The sequence below is a fragment of the Callorhinus ursinus genome, unplaced genomic scaffold (assembly GCF_003265705.2).
Source record: "Callorhinus ursinus isolate GAN/ISIS: 27379988/994484 unplaced genomic scaffold, GSC_fseal_2.0 scaffold8, whole genome shotgun sequence".
NCBI classification, from domain to species: domain Eukaryota; kingdom Metazoa; phylum Chordata; class Mammalia; order Carnivora; family Otariidae; genus Callorhinus; species Callorhinus ursinus.
The window spans coordinates 65658821-65680690 of NW_027397070.1; the positions used below are offsets into that span (position 1 = coordinate 65658821).

Consider the following 21870-nt stretch of genomic DNA (forward strand, 5'->3'; position numbering starts at 1 on the left):
TTGTCCCCCCACCTTTTCTTTTTAAGATTTTATTTATTTATTTACTAGATAGAGTGAGAGAGAGAGAGCAGGGGGAGGTAGGGGTAGAGGGAGAGAATCTCAAGCAGACTCCCTGCTGAGCACAGAGCCTGACTCCGGGGCCCTATCTCATGACCCTGAGATCCTGACTGGTCACCCACATGCCCTGATTTGTTTCCCAATTTTTAAAGATCATAGTCTATACTGCCTCTTTTGTCTGATGTCTGAAAGGAGGGATTCCATCTGTTTTGTCCAGTTTTTATATTTGTTTATAGCAGACGGCTAATTGGGTCCCAGTTACTCTGTCAGGCCTGTAAGTAAAGTTGATACCTTGATGGGCATATCTACCAGGCATTTTGCTTTTCTTTAAGCCCTTTCGTTTTGGATTTTTTTTCTCTCTTTGTGGACTAATATTTCTTTTGAAATACTCAGTTTGCTGCTGTATCAGAGGAAGGAAAGTTCTTACTATTAAATTGGGTTGTTTGTATGGAAACGCAGAATGTTATCTGCATTTGTCTTTGATACGACAGATTAAAATTAAAATCTGCAGGCAAGACTACTTTCTTCTTAGGATCTTTAAAAAGTTTCCATTGTTAGAAGAGAGCAGGTCCACTTACGACTTCTCATAGTCTTGAGGTTCAAAAAATGTGGTTGGCTGTGTCTACCTTGCAGTTGGCTAACCTGCACTGCCCTCCCCATGTGTTGGAAGGGACAGCACCAGGGCCGCACCTTACAGGTGGGGCTGATGTGTCACCATGTCTTTCTTCTGGATAGCCTCAGATTTTTCTAACCGTGGTTTAGTTTAGAATGATTTAGTTTAGAATGAAGATGCTCTTCTTTATTATGGGTCATTCTAAGTATTTTAGTTGTTATTTAATGTAACCTCACTTGTACTACCTGTTTTACTTACAGAGTTACGAAAAAAAATGAGTAGGAACAAGCATTTCCTAACTGCTTAATAAGGTAGTAAATTACTCTTTATTTCTAATTTTAAAGCCTTTTGTTATCAAACCTAGTTTAGTGCTCTGCATCTCTCCTGTCCCCTAATTTAGTTCTTTTTCCATTGGCCTGTATTACTCCTTCTCTTTGTCATTAGGACAATGATAAATAGTCAGTTGATTTCTCTTTTGCATTTAATATCTTAGCAACATTTTCAGTGTGGTAGTTTGTGATCCTGGAAGAATGCCATAAACAAATCAGTGTTACTGACTTTGCTTTTCCTCTCTCAGGGAGAGCCCAGTAGCTGCTATTGCTGGTTCCTTCCCAGATCCTTATCCTCTCTGAATTCCTTGAAACTCTAGTAGCATTCATTCTGCTTACATTTATTTTACCATTTCAGATGCTAATATCCTTCCCACGCCACAGTTGCTTTTAATTTTGTATGTGTTTTTCTCCTTAGCTGGATTTCAAGTTGTTTAATGCTAAGGACCTCGTTGTAAACTTGTTTTCTTTATCACGTTTTTAAATGCCTGTTTTATTCTCCTGAAAACTTTGTAGCCATAATTTCCCGCCACCTTTTGATTTCTTGGGGCCACCCACTTTGATCTCTGGTCTGTGTCTTTTCAAGTAGCATCATTTGCCTTCACTTGTGACGTGCTGTGACGTAGCCTTGTCTACTACTTATTCTGTAAGTCTTTTGCTCTCAGAGCTTTATAATATTAAAGGTGGAAATGGTTCACCAAACACAAGCCTGTAAAATGAGTATCAGATCTTTCCAGTATGAAAATCAAATGTTTATGAACATTTGCCATTTAAAACATTAGGGTCTATTAAAAATCATGTTTTTAAAGAACAGGTACTACTCTTTGGGGAAATTTCATAAGTAATTACTAAAAGCATGATACAAAACTACGTGTAGTATGGAGGTCATTTTATAAAAACAGCTGTAAATGTGAAGAAAATATGTCAAAATATTTCCAAATTTTCTAAAATAAGCACATATATTATCTTTGGAGAAAAATCACTTTAGCAAATGTTATTTAAGAAATAATCAAAGGCTGGGTGGCTCAGTCGGTTAAGCGTCTACCTTCAGCTTGGGTCATGATCTTGGGGTCCTGGGATTGAGCCCGCATCGGCCTCCCTGTTCAGCTGGGAGTCTGCTTCTCCCTCTCTCTCTGTGTACCTGCCCTCTCTCTCTCTCTCTCTTTCTCTCTCTAAAATAAATAAATAAATGAATCTTAAAAAAAAAAATCAAAGGCAAGTTGATTTTTAATGTGAAATTAGACTTATTAATGCAGTGGCATATCAAATCAAACAGTGGTTCTCCATTCCAGTTGTGCGGTATAATCAGAATCTCTTGAGTGCAGAGCCTGGTTATTGGTATTTTTAGTAAAGCTCCCCAGGGGATTCTTTTGTACCTCAAGGTTGAGAACCACTGGTAGAGTCTGGTGCACAGAGCACCTTCATTATTTTCAGTGGAATCATGCATGCTCATGTGTACTTTTGGGGATCCTTTCATTCAGTGAGGTAGCAGGTTCCCTGTGCTTCTGGTAGGGCTTCCCACCTCAGTGTGGAAGATTTGTCAAAAAATGTGGTTGCTGCTAATATGCATCCCTGCTCTAGGAAAGAGCTTCGGATAGTTAACCCACGCATTTCTTACATTTGGTCTTGAAATGAAGTTAAGACAGTCATATTCAAGTTAGATGTTTAGGTATATACTGAATATTTTCTCTCTCCTACCAAATGACTGTTCTGGTTTTGGTTAGGGCCTTAATTCCTTATTGACTTAGGGGAGCAGCCTTGGAGCCGTGGTGCTGGGGGCACCAGAGATGGTAAACTTGTATTCTCTGCCTTTAGATAACTGAGATACCCTATCTGTTTTATCTCAGGAAAGATGATGTGCAGTGAGAAGTGGGAAATTGGTAATAAGTTGGATAATGGAAGGAGAAAAAAATACTCTTTTGTGTTTTCTTGTTAACAGCCTTGATAACAAATTAGTTTTCAGTTACACTTCCCCTTTGCAGTCATGTCAGTGAGCTCAGAGCAGAACTGGGGGGAGGGCGGGCTTTTGGGTCTTGTAGCCTAACAGTTCCTTATTTCGTGGTCACTTTACAGTGTGAATGGACATAAAGTCTGTATTTTCAAGTTCCCTGGCAAGAAGTTTGCAGACTGATGTTTAATTTCTCTCACAGACTTTATAAGAAGTGACCTGAATTTTTAATTCATATATCATAATTTTTTGGTAGGAAGGGGAAACTTTATACAGCTTCATTTTTAAATGGCAGCCAGTTGCTTTTAGAGGGTGCCATTGAAATATATCACATTTTAATTTTTTTTCTGTTGTCATCTTCATTTTGACACTTAGAAGTCTTAAAGAAACGTTTAGTGATATTCTAGTTAAAATGTCAGTCCCAATTTCTTTTCTAAATCTTGGCTATTATAGAGTTGGCAAAGTATTTTAGATTTGAAATATGTTAATAAAATTTTAGTTATGAGTTAAGGTATTTTCTTCCACAGAAATAGTGAGCTTTGGCCAGAGTGCAATGCCAAGGAAGTAGCTCCTTTATTTTGTTATAATGGAACCTTATTGGATTAGAAAAAAGTATGAAATGAGCTCAAAGAGCCTTCATTGTGGTGGGGCTTTCATTATAATAGTTTGATTTATATAGGTTGATTCTTATTATTATAAGTTTAATAAATTATTGCCTGAAGGGAAGCTTGGAAATTAAAGTTGATATGACATAGGTCGAAATGGAATGAATCAGAATTTTATATGATGGTAATAAGCCAGGTTTTGTCTTAGGAAAACCCCTTTCAAACTTGAATTATATTAATAAGCTATTCTAAAAGTTAGCCTTTGGAGAGTAACTTCACCAAAATGTCTTCTCGTGAATTTCCACTACTTCTTTCATTTCTTTCATGGAGACTGCTGCTTCTGCTGAAGGCCTGGCTGTGGGCTCTGAACATGTACAGGTGTCTATCCAGAGAGCACTGATGCCAAGAAAAGAGCCACAGGTTATGGTGAAACTTGAGGTACTGAGTCCAAAAGTTAGGGATTTGGACTCATACCTTATATAGTTGGTTAGTTTCTACTTCTTAAGAGGTGATGAGATGCCAAGCCCTGTGTACCACTCTGTATACTTAAGACAAGTATACTTACCTGGAACAAGGCAAGTTTATTTCCAGGTTCTGATCCGCGTGTTAGTTGTATATGTTGCCTGTTTGTTGTTGAGTACTCGTTCTTAACTAGGTGCTGCCTGACTCTTTGCAGATTGGCCGACCAGTCTTCCTCTACGTGCTTTAACTAGGGATTCCTAAAGCTGGTGGGCCTCATTGTCATTTCTTATAATGCTCTGCTGACCTGGGAACTCCAGCTACACAGATGTTCTGTCCAAAATGACTTTCTTCCCGTATTTCGTAAAGGAAAAGCAACCCTAGAATTAGTTTGGAAATGTTAGCTTCCTTATTTGAAGTTTTCACTGCTTTTCAGAATTTTTCTCAGGTTCTCAATAAATAAGATAATACCAACAGAAATGATCAAACATGACATACAACCACTTTTGATTCAGACACAACTTACTATTTAAAAAGTCCACAAAATTGTAAGATCTTTTTCACCCTTCCATGTCTATTTAACAAGGCAAGCTCCCAACAGGCTGATATTTCTCGTTTGTCCGTGCCTTTTTGTGCATACATAACTCTTTACAATCATTTTAACTGTTACTATCCCTTAAAATGTAAAATGAATGTAGTCCAGTAAAGTTGGTGGAAAACAATTATTACCGAGCCCTGGTTTCCTCTTGACTTTGAATTATCACGTGGGAAGTAAATTGTGGGGCTCCTTAGTTTGAAAAAGGCGGGAATCAGTGCCAGCAAGGAAGGGATGTAACTAAGTGGACAGTGCTTGCTCACTGTGGAGTTCCAGAAAATTCTCTTTGTGACAAGGTTGGTTTCTGCCAGTCCTGATCGACTAGATACAAGTGTACTAAGAAACAGGGAAAAGAGTTGGATTTTGCCACTAATTGGTTAAGTTGGGTATTGGAATTTTATTAGATCTCAGAAATAAAATTCTGATAGCCTCTTGGTGAAACAGTTCACATGGTTGCCAGTTATTGCTTAAGAGAAAGCTTAACAAAGATGAAAATGAGTTTAAATATTTTTCTTAAACTTCTGCGAAGATGGAGCTGTATATCTGAGTTTGAACATTTTATCACTTACAGAAGTGGACCTTGACAAAAATATAAGATTCATGGACTCCTCTGAGAATATCTAAAACATTTTGAAAGAGGGTGTGCCTTAAACATAGTTACAAACTTAAGTTATCACAATCACATTGGAAAGAAACACTGATGTTTTTTGACATCAGTGCTTTTTGAAGTTTCATTAAAAATGACTCCATAATGTTAACGACTGCTAGCGCCAATTACCTCTTATGTTTTAAGGAGCCCAGTGACAATGGACCTCTCTTTACTGAACTGAAGTTCTACCAGCGAGCTGCCAAACCAGAGCAAAGTAAGGAATAAGGCACACTTACGTCTACACTCTTAAAGTGACTGCCACTTGTTGTGTGAAGACAAGACTAGAGCACTGGATCTGATATTACCATGCTTTTTGTTTTTTACTTCATAAGTAAATTTCATTTTAATCAGATTTGTATGAAAGAATTCTGATCTCTTCTTGGGTTTGATATAAGATTTCACTAATATTGATATATAGAATAAAGTTAGTAGAGGATATAGGATTTAGTAAATATTGTTAAAAATTCAGAAGTAATCCTAATTCATGTATGGGACTCTCAGTCTTTTTGAGAATTTTTTCTAAACTCTGGAGAACATAACCTGGGCAGAGGGGGATGCTGTAATTGATGAATCAGAACAGCCTGCAGGGAAGAGAGCTAGACGTCTTCAAGCCTCCCCTCCCACCCCCAGCTTTATTTCCTGGTTGATGACCTTTAGAAATGAGGTAAACAACTTCTAGATTGGGTAAAAAGTCTTTCTGGAGAAGTGAGTAACCATTTATATTAGAGCTAGTAACAGCAACTGGCATACTGTGGTTGGATTTTCTTTTTTTAAATGCCTTTCACAGATTTTTCATTTTAAAGACAATGTTTAGAGCAGGATAAAATTTTGTGAGTTAATAAAAATGCTTTGATTGCAAGATACTTGTTATTATTTAATGTATTCACTTCTTATGAAAAAAGATGAAATCTTATTGCATGTATTAAGTACATTCTGCTCTTAATGATTTAAAAAATCATGTAAAACAAAAGTGGAATCACAGGCCTGTGTGTTTTAACTTGTAGTTCAGAAGTGGATTCGCACCCATAAACTGAAGTACCTGGGCGTTCCTAAGTACTGGGGCTCTGGCCTACATGATAAAAATGGAAAAAGGTAAAAATTTGCATGTTTTATGTTTCTTCTCCCTGTTTTGAGCATTCACTGTCCATTGTTTACTGAGCACCTGCAATTCTGCCAGGCCTCCATCTGGGCTGCAGGGCATGCACTTAACAGAGATGAACAGGACATTATCCCTAGTCTGGAGGACTTGTGCAGAACACTAGCAACTGACTTGAGCCCAGCTGATGAGTAGGAACAAAGCAAATGCACCCTGCATTTTTTCCTCTTATAAATAAGCAAGCAAGCAAACAAAAACTCCATGTCGTTTATGGGAAAGGGAGCCCTTCAGGCTGCAGTTTGGTGTTTCATATTAGATACGTGATCTTCCCGTGGCAGCGTCCTCCTCTTTATGACATTTCAGTCTAGCTGGTGAGAAAACACAAACAAGTATGAGACAGTTATAACCACGAAGTGCTACTAAACTGTGCGAAGACTCTGCTTCGTTCGTGTCTCAGGAGTTCTGAGATTGGAGAGAAAACCTTGTTGGCACCGCTGAGTTGGAGAAAACCTACCATACTTTGGTGCATGATTGACATTTTAAAAATGTTTGAATGAATGAATGGAACTTCCTGGAGTAAGGCTGGCAGCTGTCCGAGAAGTAGATTTAGTTCAGTCCTGGGGGTACATTGGTTAGGGTGCTTTCAGCTGCAAGTGAAGGAAAACTTTGACTCCGCTCTCTGAAGTGATCGTCAGGGACCCAGGTTCCTTTATCTTGCCCTTTTCCCCTCTTCCTCTTGGCTTTGTGCTGTATTCATTCTCCATTGTGTGGCCTCAAGGTGGCTGCCCCATTTCTAGGCATCACATGCAGACACAGCCCACAGCAGTAGGAGGTATTGCTTGTTCTGTGTTTCACTTTCCTGGCAAAGGAAGCTCCCTTCCTCTCATGTTTCTTGGTCCGGGTTTTATCAGTGCTCATGCTTAAACCAGTCACCGGCAAGGGCCGAGCGAGCACAGCGATTGGCATGGTGGAGCATGTGGCCGTGTGGAAGAAGATGGAATGCTTGAACCCAGTTGGTGCTCTGTTGGAAAGGATGGAGAGGAGAGGTGGTTGTGGGGTGGGCAGCCAGTGCTCTTGTTTTCTTGGAAGTTCTTATTCTGGGATCTGTGTACCTCCTAGGGAATATGGCGAACTTCTGAAATGATAGCATTTTTTTGTTACATATGGTTTTGCTGGGACAGTCTCTATAGTTTTTATGAAAATTTCTGGAGAAGTAGTATAGAGCAAGGAATAATTACATATAGAGCAGGGATTCTAGGGCCAGACTGTTCGGTTTCAAATCTGTGTTTTGCTCCTTAAAATGTATGTGACTGGGTAAGTTACTCCTTTTGGCCTCAATTTCCTCATCTGTGAAATTGAAGAACAGCTACCCACTTAATAAGGGGGATGAAACGTAAAGCTGTTAGAATATATGTAAAATACTGTGTTAGCTTTTACTTTAGCTTTTACTCTCAAAGGGGTCTTTATCCCTTAAATGTTCAGAACTACTGATTTAGAAAACCACTGGAGAACAGGATAGTGTCTTAGGCGGGAGAGTATTGCAAATGCAGGGGCAGGGTAGGTCTCTGGCCTGCCTTGTGGCACTTGGTATTGCTCTTTCTCAAGGAATAGGGTGTGCATGTGGAAGGGGGAAGGAGCCTGAGGCTAGTAATGGAAACCATCAATGTGTTCTTTCCTGGAGACTTGGATAAATGCAAATGATAAGACGCAAATGATGGAAAATCAGTTGATGTGTATAATTCGAAACAGGTGATTAGGGGATGATTTACAGTACTGGTGGAGTGGTCTATGAATGAAAACAAAGATGTACTCAGTGTGATGTATTAATAGAGCTCATGTTGAATTAAACAGTTGTGTTTTAGCCCTCTTTTAGACTCTTAGCAGAGGTTGTATTTTTGTTACCCCTGTATTATTTTATACTAATTACATCACTTATTGTAAAAACAAATGTGTGCGTGTGTCCTGTTCTCATCCCCCAACCTTTTAAAACCTGTTGTACAAAGGAAATCAGGAAGTCAGAATTATTGTTCCTTCTTTATGATGATAGAGATCGCAGTGTACTGGAGAATCTTATACGAATGAATGCATTTTGCCTCTCACTAACTGCATGACTTTGGACAAATCACTTTACCTCTATAGACCTTAATTAATTTATTCATTAAAAGATGTTTAGACAAGTTGATCTTTCATTCTCTTCCAATTCAAAACTGGATAGAATCCTCATTTTTTTTTTTAATTTGGCATGTTTTCTTTTAATGTTAGCTTTCCTTTCCTGTTGAACGTGTCATATGGTATGTGTTGTAGGCTTCTCAGATAAAAATAAGGGGATTTTTGTGTTCCACTGATGTTTATTTGTTTGGATATGTTTAGTGTAGAGTTGAAAAAGCATGGCGCCACCACTTCCTACAGGACAAATTACCAGTCATCGGTTTTCTTCTGCTGTAAAATGAGGCGAATAGGAGCCCCTACCTCACGAGGGTGATGTGAGGTTGACACACACTAGCACATCTGAAGTACTCAGAAAAATGCCGTGTTCATACCAAGGCTTTAGTCCGTGCTTGCTGTTGTTACGATCATCATCCCTAATCTTATCCCCATTTGAAGGTACATTGTGAGTGTGGTCTTGGTTTTGACTGATTTATGGAGTGATTTAACCAGACGAGTCAGAATCTGGAAAACTTGATAAAGATAAAAGTGATCCTCAGAGCATACGGTGAACTGTTACTGGAGTGAGGTGTTGCTTTTTGGGCACACACAGAAATGTCACTTACGGTTGTCAAGTGTTGGAATTTGAGTGCCATAAAAGACCTCAACACGCATGAGGCCCCACGCTGTCGTTCCGTATCTGTGGGAATTAGGTCTCACAGAAGTAATGTGACTCGGCCAAGATGGCCTAGTCGGTGTGTGGCAAAACCAAAAATCTGCACGTTTCTCCAGGATATTTGTTCTTCCCTAGCTTTTGTCCTTTGAGTATTTAACATACAGCCCTTTTATACCTAAACAATTTTATTGGATTTAGCTATTGTTACAGCATCTGTTGATAGTCTCGATTTTAATAAAATGTTAATACTGCTAAAATGTGCCCTGAAAGTAGAGAAAAACAGTCACAGACAACAAGCTAATATCCAGAAATATAAATTAACTTTGATGTGAGGAAAATCCGTGATACTCGTCATACATGGATGGTCTCCTCTTTCCTGTGAACGAATTGCGAGCATCTGTCTGCGGGCTGATTAGCTCACCTTGAGTAGTGTCTCAGGAAACCACCTAGCTGCCACCAGGAGGATGCCCTCCGGGCAGCACAGGGAAGCACTCCCAACTCTTGAGATTTGTAGTTGGAAGAAAGGGTTTCAGATGTTTTTCTTTCTTTCCTTCTTTCTCCTTTCTTCCCCTTTCATTCTGCTTTCTCACTAAACATGGCCTTGAAAAAAATTACTGTGAAGGGAGAGTAGTCACTGCAAAGTAGGTTTTCCAGAGTTCTGTTTTGTTCATTGACTTTTCTTGTTTGTCTTTAGTTACAGGTTTATGATAATGGATCGCTTTGGGAGTGACCTTCAGAAAATATATGAAGCAAATGCCAGAAGGTTTTCTCGGAAAACTGTCTTGCAGCTAAGCTTGAGAATTGTATGTGAGCTACATTCCTCTTGTTTTAATCCAGTAAAGGCGAGTTGTGTTGAAGCTCGGTCCTCTGCTGGCTGGTGTTAGGTACTGCATTAATTTATTCTATATGATGCTTTCATAGCTGGATATTCTGGAATATATTCACGAGCATGAGTATGTACATGGAGATATCAAGGCCTCAAATCTTCTTTTGAGCTACAAGAATCCTGACCAGGTAGCTTTATTAACTTTAATTTCTACTACTTAAAAGCTGTTGTTTGAAAACAAATATGGTTGCTTTGAACTTTTGAACCTGTGCAGAAGTTTTACTTTTTGGAGTAGATATGGTAATAATAATATTTCTTCTTGACACTTTTATCTAGTTAACATTCTACATTTTTGATGCGATTTGTTGGCACTTTATCAAGTTGGCTATTTTGCCCTAAATAATATTCAGAAGAAGTACTTGTGATACAAAATGAATTTCAAACAGCTATTTGGGGGTGGAAGCTTAAAATTATATAGTGCACCGATGAATTATGTTTGCTTGTCTGCTTTGTCATTTTTTTACTTCCTTTGTTCAGGAAATCCATCAAATGTAAGTGTTCTGTTACTTGGAAAATTTGGTCTTTAACATGTTGATTATTCAAATCAATTGGTTTACAGAAATATCTTAGCTGTCTAAATTTGTATGCCCTTAGTGTTTAGAATTCAGATGTGCACTTTTTTTTAGTTTATTGCATTCACTTTGTAATTTTTACTTTTTAAGGAAAAGAGAAAAGCTAATGGTATTTTACCTTTATTTGGCTCAGTTTAGTTGGAGTGGAGGGGTTTATGCAATTTTCTTGAAGCTGTTTCCACAGTTTTGGTTAAAGTAGGTTTGGTTGGCACTCCTGGTCAGGCCACTGTGTGGAATCTGTCCCATGGATGTTCTTGCATCGTATTGATGGTGTATAAGAAAGGGCTATCCAAATATTTTAGGTGTGTTTATGTTGACACTCCATTTTATTTTTTTCCCAAACCAATCTTTAGCTTTCTCTTGCTTCGTTTTCCCTTTCCCTTCACCTTCCCTCTGTTTTCTGCTGTCTCAGGTATTGCCCCCACCCCCCGTCTCCGTCCTGGTGGCAGTCAGGGATCTCCGTGTACAACAGAGCAAAGCCCCTGTACTGGAGCATGCTCGCGGGGACATCTTACAGGCAACCCCAGGACTCCCAGATGTCTTGTGTTAGAGGTTTTTAAAAAGGTTAAAAGCAAGCAAGCAAACAAACAGAACATAGCTGAGAACCTGGACCGTAAGGATTCCATTAATTGAAGTGAACTGGACTTGTACAATGCAATAAATAAAAATACAGTTTAGTTCAGTTTGCAGTTAGCTAAAATATGCTGCCTTTTGTTTATAGGAAAATATTTTTGCAGCTCTGTTATCCTTCGGGCATATGCTTTGGATGGGATTATTTTTCTAGTGTTAGATGTGTGTGCTAGATCCATCCCCATATTTTTACTTCAGTTTCCTCTTGTGATCACATGCATACATTTGTGAGACAGTTACCCAGAATCAGAGATGTGATATGTGGCTATGGAATAGAAGAAAGCCAAATTTACTGGCTTTGTATGCTTATCAGACCCACAAGTACATGCCCACAGATATATGCTTTGTAATATTAAAATTTAGTTTTAATTATGAAACTTGACTTTAATATATATTTAAATGGAGATAAGAGCCTTATCTAAAGATTCTTCAGATCATTATTGTTAATTATCGGAAATAATTTTATGAAATGAACTGATAAATTGATTATTTCAGAAGTGGAGGAGCAGAGGAATAGAAAATAATTAATTATCATGTGTCATCTAAGTAGGTAGTCTTATACTTGGTGTGGGGCAGTTGTATGGCAACAAGTATCGATGGTTTCCCCTGTGCTTAATTCTCTTTTGGACTCTGCAAGAAAAAGTATACGATTTATAGTCTTTGCTCAAGTTGAGGAGACAGGATTAATTACAAGTATAACACACTTACCTAAAGTGTATAGAGGCAGGTGATATTATCTGGACTATAGTGACATGAGCATTCACATTTTTCTTGAAATAAAAGGTCTTTCAGAATTGGCGTGCCTGGGTGGCAAAGTCGGTAAGGTGTCTGACTCTTGGTTTTGGCTCAGGTCATGATCTCAGGGCCCTGAGATCAAGCCCTGCAATGGGCTCTGCACTCAGCACGGAGTCTGCTTGAGACTCTCCCTCTGCCCCTTCCCGCCTGCACACTCACGTGCATGTGTGCTCTCTCTCTCTCTCTCTCTCTCTCTCTCTGTCAAAATAAATAAATAAATCTTAAAAAAAAAAAAAGTCAGGATTAAGTATTTGCTTTTGTTAGCATACTGGATCTTACTTGTTTGGGGTACCGTGGGGGTGGCCTTGCAAATGAATCCACCTTCGAATGACAGTATTTTGTCTCTGGGCCATAAAGGAGTATATGTGCAATCATTTTGGCTTTGATTTTCTTGGTGCTTGGACATTTATAGGTGTACTTGGTAGATTACGGCCTTGCTTACCGGTATTGCCCAGAAGGAATTCATAAAGAATACAAAGAAGACCCCAGAAGATGTCATGATGGCACTATTGAATTCACCAGCATTGACGCGCACAATGGTGTCGGTATGTCAGTGGCACCTGACTGAGAAATATGCTGCTAACATTTCAGTTGAAACCCTGCATCGTTCTTAATTTTGTACAGATAAACAAGTAGATAAATAAGAATCGCAGAGGCAAGGTAGGGTGGGGAAAGGGTCGGGGGAGGAGGTTGGACTCCTGTAGTCGTGTAACGGAGCCACGAGGTCTTTCCCTGGTGGTCTTCTTCTGACCTTGGTTTTAGCAGGGAAGGTGGTTCGGTCAGCTCACTGAGGATTTCTTTTGGTTCTTTTTAGCTTAGTTGAATGTGGGGATTTTTTTTTCCACCTAAAAGTCTGTAAGCTTCTTATGCAGCCACAGTTTTGTAGCAGGCAAACTGACTTTGTCACCTCTGAAGTCAGCCTGTTCCTTTAGCAGGAATTTTGCTTTTCTGTGCCCAGCACTGTGGAGGAGCTGAAACCCCCAGTTCTCTGGGCCTCTCCGTAGCTTATAGCATTTTAGTGTCTTCGAGCTTTCCAAGGATAGTATTAAATGTGTGTCTGCTTTATAATTTATTTCCTAGACCAGTAGTCTCAGTGTGAAACTCTGGAGTTTGTCTATTTGGATTTTAAAGTAAGTTCTTAGTTGGACATAAATTATTTCTTTCCTATTGCCCAGTATTTATTCAGTACTTTTATTAAATGCAGTGATAAGTTTTGATGAAAAGCAAGACTGTAAGATTGACTGTTTTACCTTATTGGTTTATATATATTTGAAACTATCCCTCAAAGTGATTTTGGTGCTTAACCTGCTTCTTTTGTATTCATAGCCCCGTCAAGACGTGGTGATTTGGAAATCCTTGGCTATTGCATGATTCAGTGGCTTAGTGGCCATCTTCCTTGGGAGGATAATTTGAAAGACCCTAACTATGTTAGAGATTCCAAAATTAGGTAAAGGAAAACTTATAATAAATTATTTTGGGCAAAATCATGATAAGGTACATGTATTTAAGTCAGAATTTCTTGATGGAGACTATAGTTTTAACGCTACTAATGTAGAAATAAGAAGGTACTTGCTAAATAGGAAGAGTCTTCGGTCTTCAGTTTGTTTTAGAAGAAAGTCGGTAAGTGTATGTAGGATAACACAGCGCTACTTATCATGCTATTTATTATTGTTATGAAATGTTGTTAATACATTTCCATGGTGTAAAGCTTCAAACAATGACTCATTCTTTAATTTTTAACAGATACAGAGAAAATATTGCAGATTTCATGGACAAATGTTTTCCTGAGAGAAACAAGCCAGGTAACCTGGAAAAGACTTCTTAAATGTTCATAGGGGTTTCATTTTTTGAGAAAAAAGAGAGTCATGATTTCTATGGCATATCCCGTAATGTAAAAGCCTAGGTGTTTTCAAGTGTGATCATTGTAGTGGGGCCTGTTCTCATCACGACAGCAGTTCCGTTTCCAAAGGTGGGCTAAAGGGGTACTTGAGCTTCCTTAAATTATTACTCAGCTTTCAGGAGAGGAACCAAATTTCATTCATTAATTCAATGATTTTTTTTTTTTTATTGAGGCTTGATTGTGTGCCAGGGACCATTCTAGGCACTAGGGTTGCACCAGTGAATAAAATAAAGCAAAATTCCTGTCTTTATGAAGCTTATGCTCTAGTTGGGAGAGATAGACAGTGAACACATGGGTGAATTTTCGAGCATATTATGTGATGATTACTATGGGATAAAAAGAAAGCAGGGAATAGAATTAGTGGGTGTGGGGATGAAGTGGGGGATAGAGTAGGAGGGAGTTGGAATTTTAAATACGGTGGCCAGGAGGGCCTTACTGAAGAGGTGACGTTTGAGCAGTTGGAGATAGGGAGCGAGCTGTTATGGAAGTCTGGGGAACAGTATTGTAGGCAGAAAGAATGTAAGTACCTGGTGGACTTGCGGAGTGCGTTTTAGGCCATCCGTCATAAGGGCTTTGACTTTTCCTTTCAGCAGGAGTGTAAGGTTTGGAGTAGAAAAGTGACATCAGTGTCTACCTTTAAGGGAAATCTGAGGCTCCTGTCCTGAGTATAGACTGCTGAGGGAGTAAGGCAGGTATGAGCAGGAGCGGGTTAGGAGGCCATCACAGTAATCCAGGCAAGGAAGGGAAGTAGCAGTGGGAGTATTGAGAAGTGATCACTTTGCATATATTTCGATGTCTTTTCAAGCCTTTGCTCATTTGTCTCCTTTTCAGGGAAGTCCACCCTGATCTTATGCTATTTAAAATTGCAGTCTTACCAACCACACAAGAAATGGAATGTTACAGGCTTCTCAGAGTCCCCCCTTGTGCCTCCTACCAATCACGAGCCTCTCCCTCCGGCCTAATAAATAACTAGCCTAATTTCCAACCCCAAAAATTTGTTTTTGAGCTGTATAAAAATGGAATCATAGAGTGAACGACATAGATAAAAATCCCTGCCCTCATAACATTAATTTCTAGCTTTGTTAGAATTCTGTTTCTTTTACTCAGTGAAATTCATTCCCATTGTTGCATGGGTTTTTTTTTTTTAATGTTTCTATTTATTTTTTAACTTTATTGACAAATATAATTGTATACATTTCCAAGTGTACAATGTGGTGATTTAACATACATTTATATCGTAGAATGATTAGCAAGATCAAGATAACTAACACTTCTATTACCTCACAGTTAACTTTGTGTTTGTGTGTGTGTGTGTGGTGAGAATGCTCAAGATCTACTCTCAGCCACTTTCCAGTCTGCAGTACCAAATTATTAACTGTAATCCCCATGCTGTGCATTAGATCCTCATGGGACCCCGTTGTTGCATGTTTAACAGTGATGTGTTCATTCTCATTTCTAATAGTATTCTCTTGTATTTATATCCTATTACTTATCTATTCTGCTATTGACTATTTCAAATTTTTGGCAATCATAGATCGCCAGTTATACATATAGATGTATAGTCTACCTGTAACTGATTATTGTGCCTTATATGAGGAGGGGCCAGATCCCCTCCCCCAATATTTATAAACAGTTGACCCAGTAGCTTTTCTTGGGGGAAAACAAACAAACAAAAAACCCGCTCTTTCCACATGGTGCTACCTTTGACATAAATTAAGTGTGGATCTGTGGATCTGTTTCTATACTCCTTTCTTTTTACTTTTATTAGTTTTTTAAATTTTATTTTATTATGTTAGTCACCATACAATACACCATTAGTTTTCTTTTTGTCTGTTCTTGGGCAGCAGTGTCATAATGACTCTAGCTTTATCTTGAGTCTTGGCATCTGGTGGTATAAGTCCTACAGCACTGTTGTTCTTTAAACTTGACTTTGCTGTTTTGCAATTCTTGACCCTTTGAGTATCTGTGTACATTTTAGAGCCACCTTGTCAGTTCCACACATATCCCCTCCCTTTCCAGTTTGCTGGAATTTTGAGTGGGATTGCATTGACTCTGGATCGACTGACATCCTTGTACTATTGAGTCTTCCAATTCACTAATATGGTATATTCTCCACTTCATTTCTTTCACTATGTTTTATAATTTTGTCTGCAAAAAATCTTGCCTGTCTTCATTGTATTTGTTGCTAGATATTTGATGGCTTTTTGATGCCATTGTAAATGAGCTATTATTTTATTTTAACATTTTGATTTTATTTATTTTAGAGAGCGCTTGTGTGTGAGTGGAAGGTGGGGCAGAGGGACAGGGGAAGCAGACTCCCTGCTGAGTGTGGAGCCCGCTGTGGGGCTAGATCTCGTGACTCTGAGATCATGACCCCAGCTGAACCAAGAGTCGGAGGCTTAACTGACTGAGCCACTCAGGTGCCCCAGGGATCTATTTTTGTTAAATTTTATTTTCGAATTGCTTGTTGATAGTACATAGAAAATGATTTTTTAATATTTTGCCTTATATCCTGTGACCCTGGTAAATTTATCTATTAGTCCTCCTAGTTTTTTATAGATTCCTTAGGATTTTCTGCATACACTGCTGTGTTTGTGAATAAGCCCTTCCACTGTTCATGCCTTCTGTTTTTTTTCTTGCCTTACTGTACTGACTGAAAGCATATATAATTATTACACTGAACAGAAGTGGTAAACATGGACATGCTTGACATTTTCCCCTCTCAGAAGGGAAGTTTTCTATATGAAACTATGTTAGTTGATGTTTGCTTTAGGTTTTCCATAGATCCCCTTTATCAGATTAAGAAAGTTGAAGGGAGGGATTTTCATTTCTTTTTTCCTCATGTTTCCCAAGTACGTAGAATTGTGCCTGCCGTGTAGTGAGTGCTGGTCAGTGTTGGAATGAATGGAGGTGTGTATATGTGTGTGTGTGTAGCACTGACAAGTTCTCTTGGTTTATTGCATGTGGGGTGTGGGAAGAGATTTCTGGTTTGAGGAGCTGGAAGAATGGAGTTCTTAGTAACGGGGCAAGGGAGACCACAGGGGAGCAGGTTTAGGGGTAGGTTAGGAGTTTGGATTGGGATTTGTTGGGATTCCAGAGGACAGTAAGAGATCCAGGAGCCAGTGTATGAGGCTGTGGGCGCACAAGTTCCTGGAGGCTGGTGGGAGGGTAAGGTTGGGGAACGTAGGAGTCGTTAGCCTAAAGATGGATTTCTGGTGTTGAGGAGTATTGATCTTGACTGGTAAGATTTCTTTTTAGGGGAGTGGTCCTGCCTCAGTGTACAGTGGGCCTTTCATCATTCAGAAGCTGATTTTTCTCTTTTATGGGAAAACTAGGTCTTGCTTCTTTCTTCCTTCTTCAACCTGGTTTTGGTATGTTTTATTTTCCATTTATACAAAGAATGCAGCTATTTTCTATAGAACTAATGGCTTTCGTGGGGAAAAAAATATGGGCTGTGATAGTCCTTGTACTTTAGTACTTTTTACTTTATAATCTATTCGAGGTCCTTTCCTGTTTTGTTTTTGTAGCCTTAAAAGTACAGCAGTTATTTCGTGCATTTTTAAATTCTAGTATGTTTCTTATCTTTTTGTCCCTTACAATTACAAAAATGTCTTTTACATTATATCTCAAAATAAGTTTCTTATTTCACTTACCTGACAATTCCTGACTTCAAAAGTGTACTTTTCCATTGAAAAAGTGATTTATATAAAAAAACATATTCTAGCAGGATACACATTTGCATTCTGATGTTGCTATAACCGTGAGTTATTTTCTTAGAAGACATAAATATGTTGTATTTGTGATTAAAAAATTATAGAATAATTGTGTTACTCTTTTAGATGAGATTGCTAAATACATGGAAACAGTGAAATTACTGGACTATGCCGAGAAACCTCTTTATCAGAACTTGCGAGACACTCTTTTGCAAGGACTGAGAGCTATAGGAAGCAAGGATGACGGCAAGTTGGACCTCAGCCTCGTGGAGAACGGAGGCTTGAGAACAAAGTCAATAACGAAGGTGAATTTTGTTAAGTTATCCTTTGGCTTCCTGTGATGGTAATTGCAGCAAACACTAATTTTAGGGAAGTAAATCAGTAAAGAAAAGTGTAACAGATTGCTTGGCAATTAAATATCTGTCACCATTAGGTAAAGGGACACTCTTTATGAGACATGAAACATGTAGAGGGTTGTAGAAGAATGAATAGATATCTATTTCTTTTTTTTTTAAAGATTTTATTTATTTGTGTGCGTATGTGCCTGAAAGATAGAGTGAGAGAGAAAACAAGCAGTGGGGAGGGGCAGAAGGAGAGGGAGAAGCAGACTCCTTGCAGAGCAGGGAGCCTGATGTGGGGCTCGACCCTGGGATTATGACCTGAGCTGAAGGCAGATACTTAACGACTGAGCCACCCAGGTGCCCAAGAGTTAATCTATTTCTTATGTCCAGTAGCAAGTTTGTAAATTCCTGGAAAGATTCTAACTTGGGATCCTGACATCTGGCAGGGGGATTTGGATGGGGCACTTCATTCATAGTGTGGGTGTTTTTTTCTCCCGGGCCACCTAGAAGCGTTGGTCTTGTCTCTTAGCTCTTCCTCCTTTGTTGGTGTGGTCAGAGTGTTTATCATTTGAAAATTGGTGTTTGAAAATTACTATTTGAAAATTAATGTTCGAAAGTTTCCTTGTTTGCTGGTGTGAAGTGCTTACCATTTGAACGTTATTTTGCTTTTTATAGAAATGTCATTATGTAAAGCTATGTATCTGCATATAAAGAGGTTAATTTATTGGAGAGAGAGGTTAACAGTGAACTTTACAGGCAAAGTATTGTGCAGGCACGTAAATAACTCCTGGTATCACTTTAAAATTTAGATTTTACAGGTATGCATTAACTTATTGATTATTTTTAATAGTTAAATTGTTGATTAACTCAGAGATTTCCTTTTTAGTCTGAAATTATTGAATAAATGTGCTAGCTGCTTTTAAATGGAAAATAACTACTTTTAGAAGAAAAAATATGTATTTTTTAAAGATTTTATTTATTTGAGAGAGATAGAGAGAGCACAAGCAGGGGGAGCTGCAGAGGGAGAGGGAGAAGCAGGCTCCCTGCTATATGGGGCTCAGTTCTGGACCCTGGGATCATGACCTGAGTTGAAGACAGACCAACTGAGCCACCCAGGCACCCCAGAACAATATATATATATATTTTTACACTATTGACTATTTTTACTGTCGCTGACTCTGTAAATTCCAGTAGATTCCTTTGGAAATACTGTATTCTGAACTATGAGAAAAAGGGTTTAAAAACAAATTTTCTCTCTTTAAAATAAGAAGCAGCATTATTAAAAGGTTTTTGTAGTTCTTTTTAACTTACAAAGGAGATGGGAATTTTGAAATTGTATCTTGAATTTGACTTTCTTGGCAAATAGTAGGTCTCTGTAGTTTCACTCCAAAATCTGAAATTACACACACGCATCTACGTATACATTTTTTTTCTTTTGTAAGTTTTTCTTAATTGCATCGCTCCATTTTTGTGGTCAACAAGTGTGCTGAGAGCCACATCCAGCTTTGAAATTAGGATAAAATGGAAGCCCGAGTGGAATTTTTCAGTAAGGTAGTGAACTTAGAGTTTGCATGTATGTTATAAACATACAGAATGCATCTTCCTGCTCAGGACAGATTTCTGTGCATTAATATTTATAGATAGCTTCTGTGGTATTTTCCTCTAAAATTTTGCTGATTGAGAAGTAAAGATCTCTGTTGCAGTGAGAACTTGTCCAGTGCCATACCCCCTTACTTTGCAGATCACTGTTATTTGGACTTACATGCTGGAGAAAATTTGGTTTCTGCGGCTTGGCTGACTTTATAGCTGAGTAGGTCCGTCTGCTGCAGCGCTAACTTCTGTGACCTTACAATTCTCCTGTGTCCTCCTGTGTCTCCAGTTCAGAAGGCTGGAAGTTTCCTGCTGGATCATCCCCCACATGTATAAAGCTTTATTTAGAGAGGGAAAATAATGAATAACAAGTGAACTCTTAGATTTCCTTTATTAGTTTACTGCCTTTTTTCCCCCCTCCCTCATAGCTGACACAGGGCTATTCTTTGTATTAAAAAGAAGTTGTTAAAAGTTAAGATTAGGTAAGATCATGAAGCTGCTAGATGGCCCATGTAACTGGAGGTGAGTTGTTAATTTGGTGGCCATTTGTCTTGTATTTTAATGTGAAAGAGTTGGACCAGGCCAGTTTTCTCTTTTAAGATTTCCTTCTTTCCTTCCTTTCCTTCCTTCCTTCCCTTTTTTAAAGCCCCAGGACATTTTCTTCAAATAAATTATAAATACCCTATATTTAAAGCAGATAAAAGCAGAGCTCTACCAACTGAAAAGTTAGGGGCTCTCTACAAGGAAAAGCTTTTACTTTGATAAGTTAGTATGCCATCTCTTTTTTTAGCAAGGGGTATGTAATCAAGATGTCATTTTTTGCTCTGGTTACTAGGAAGCTCAGAGTTAATTATGGTGCTTAATCATAGAAATTCTATTAATCCTTATAATTAGCATATTTTCTCCTTTCCCTTTTCATGATTTCTTAAAACTTTTTAAGATACATTCTTTGTATTTATGACCTTCAAATCTCTTTTGGAAAGGGATTCTCTTTATGTTCCTGAGAGTTGTCCATTATGGTAAAAATCTATGAGAATTGATTAGCAGTGGAATGAAACAAGGTTTCTATCCATTTTTAAATAGCCATGCTTGATTATGGTACAGTAAATTTGCAAACTAGAGTGAAATACGAATTTACCCACTTGAAAATGTTTTCAGCCTCAGTAGCCCAAGAGTTTTATTTAAAGCACAGGATTTTGGGATAACATAAGGCTGAAGTAGAAAAAAACTAAGCATCAGTCTACCCTTAGGAAGTACACAGCCAAAGATTTTCCTTGTTAATTAGAACTGAACACTTGTGTTAGAATTGGGCGTCCAGTTCCAGCAGTTATTGGATTCAGTGTGTACTCTTAAACCAACATTCAACAATATAAAGGTCTAATTTATGTACCTGGTCTAGGCTAGGTCCCTGGGGCTATAAAGATCAATAGCATGTAGTTCCATCCTTAAAGAATTCCTTCCTGTCCCATCTGGGTTAAGAACAGCTTAATTTACTGGAAAGAACTCAGCAAGTTAAAAGGACATTAATACCTCCATTAGCTATTTTCTTGTAAGGTTTTGATTAAGTTGCTTGCCCAAGCCAACAAAAAGCGCTGTTCATTAGAATTTCTCAAGTCTCATCCCTAGAGATTCATTGAGTAGGTCTGGAGTTGTGGCCCTGTGATTTGCATTTTTTCATTTTCAGACAGTATATACTGTTGTTTCCTATGAATGACTCCCACATACCCTTCTCTCCACTCCCATATTTTTTAGTTCTTTTAAGTTATATTATGCTAGTTGGCCTTCCTAGAGTTTCTCTGAAAAATGATTAACCATTAAATAAATCCCTGCTGGCACTCAGCCTGGAACATGGTACAAAGAGACGAATAAGAGTACAGGCCTTCCATTGCCAGCCAGTGGCCTGCAGCTGCTGTGGTGGACAGCTTCCTGTCTCTTGAGGTGACTGCATCCCGTGCAGCCTATAGTTTCAGTTAGATAGCCCCAAATAAACCCTCTGAATTTGGCGAAAGTCTGTCTAACTTGGTTAGCACGCTAGAATAATAGAAACTGTATTTTCCTTAGATAAATTTAGATGATTGAAGTCAAGACACTTCTTTCTGTTTTCTGATGGGGATTTAGCCTTAGTTTTCTATGTAAGTGGATTCATTGTTTACTAATGATTCTTTCCCTAGGTGCTTGAGCTCTGTATTTTAAATCTTGTCTTACTTGGCTGGATTTTGTCAGGTAGCTTTTTTCCCGTGTGTGTGTGTGTGTGTGTGTGTGTGTGTGTGT

The 21870-nt window shown here is 38.5% G+C and overlaps 1 protein-coding gene across 8 annotated transcripts in view; it reads left to right on the top strand.

Annotated features, from left to right (window-relative positions):
* Positions 1-21870, top strand: part of VRK1 (VRK serine/threonine kinase 1) — an 88015-nt gene that overhangs the window by 47834 nt on the left and 18311 nt on the right. For 6 of the 8 annotated variants that reach the window (XM_025869392.2, XM_073895861.1, XM_073895858.1 and 3 more), the window contains 8 exons: positions 5400-5469; positions 6260-6347; positions 9867-9975; positions 10094-10186; positions 12468-12600; positions 13382-13502; positions 13799-13857; positions 17795-17973. In XM_025869392.2, the coding sequence (XP_025725177.2) occupies positions 5400-5469; positions 6260-6347; positions 9867-9975; positions 10094-10186; positions 12468-12600; positions 13382-13502; positions 13799-13857; positions 17795-17973 (852 nt within the window). The remainder of the gene's footprint in view (positions 1-5399; positions 5470-6259; positions 6348-9866; positions 9976-10093; positions 10187-12467; positions 12601-13381; positions 13503-13798; positions 13858-17794; positions 17974-21870) is intronic. The other 2 variants (XR_012379158.1, XR_012379157.1) reach the window with 1 other exon arrangement.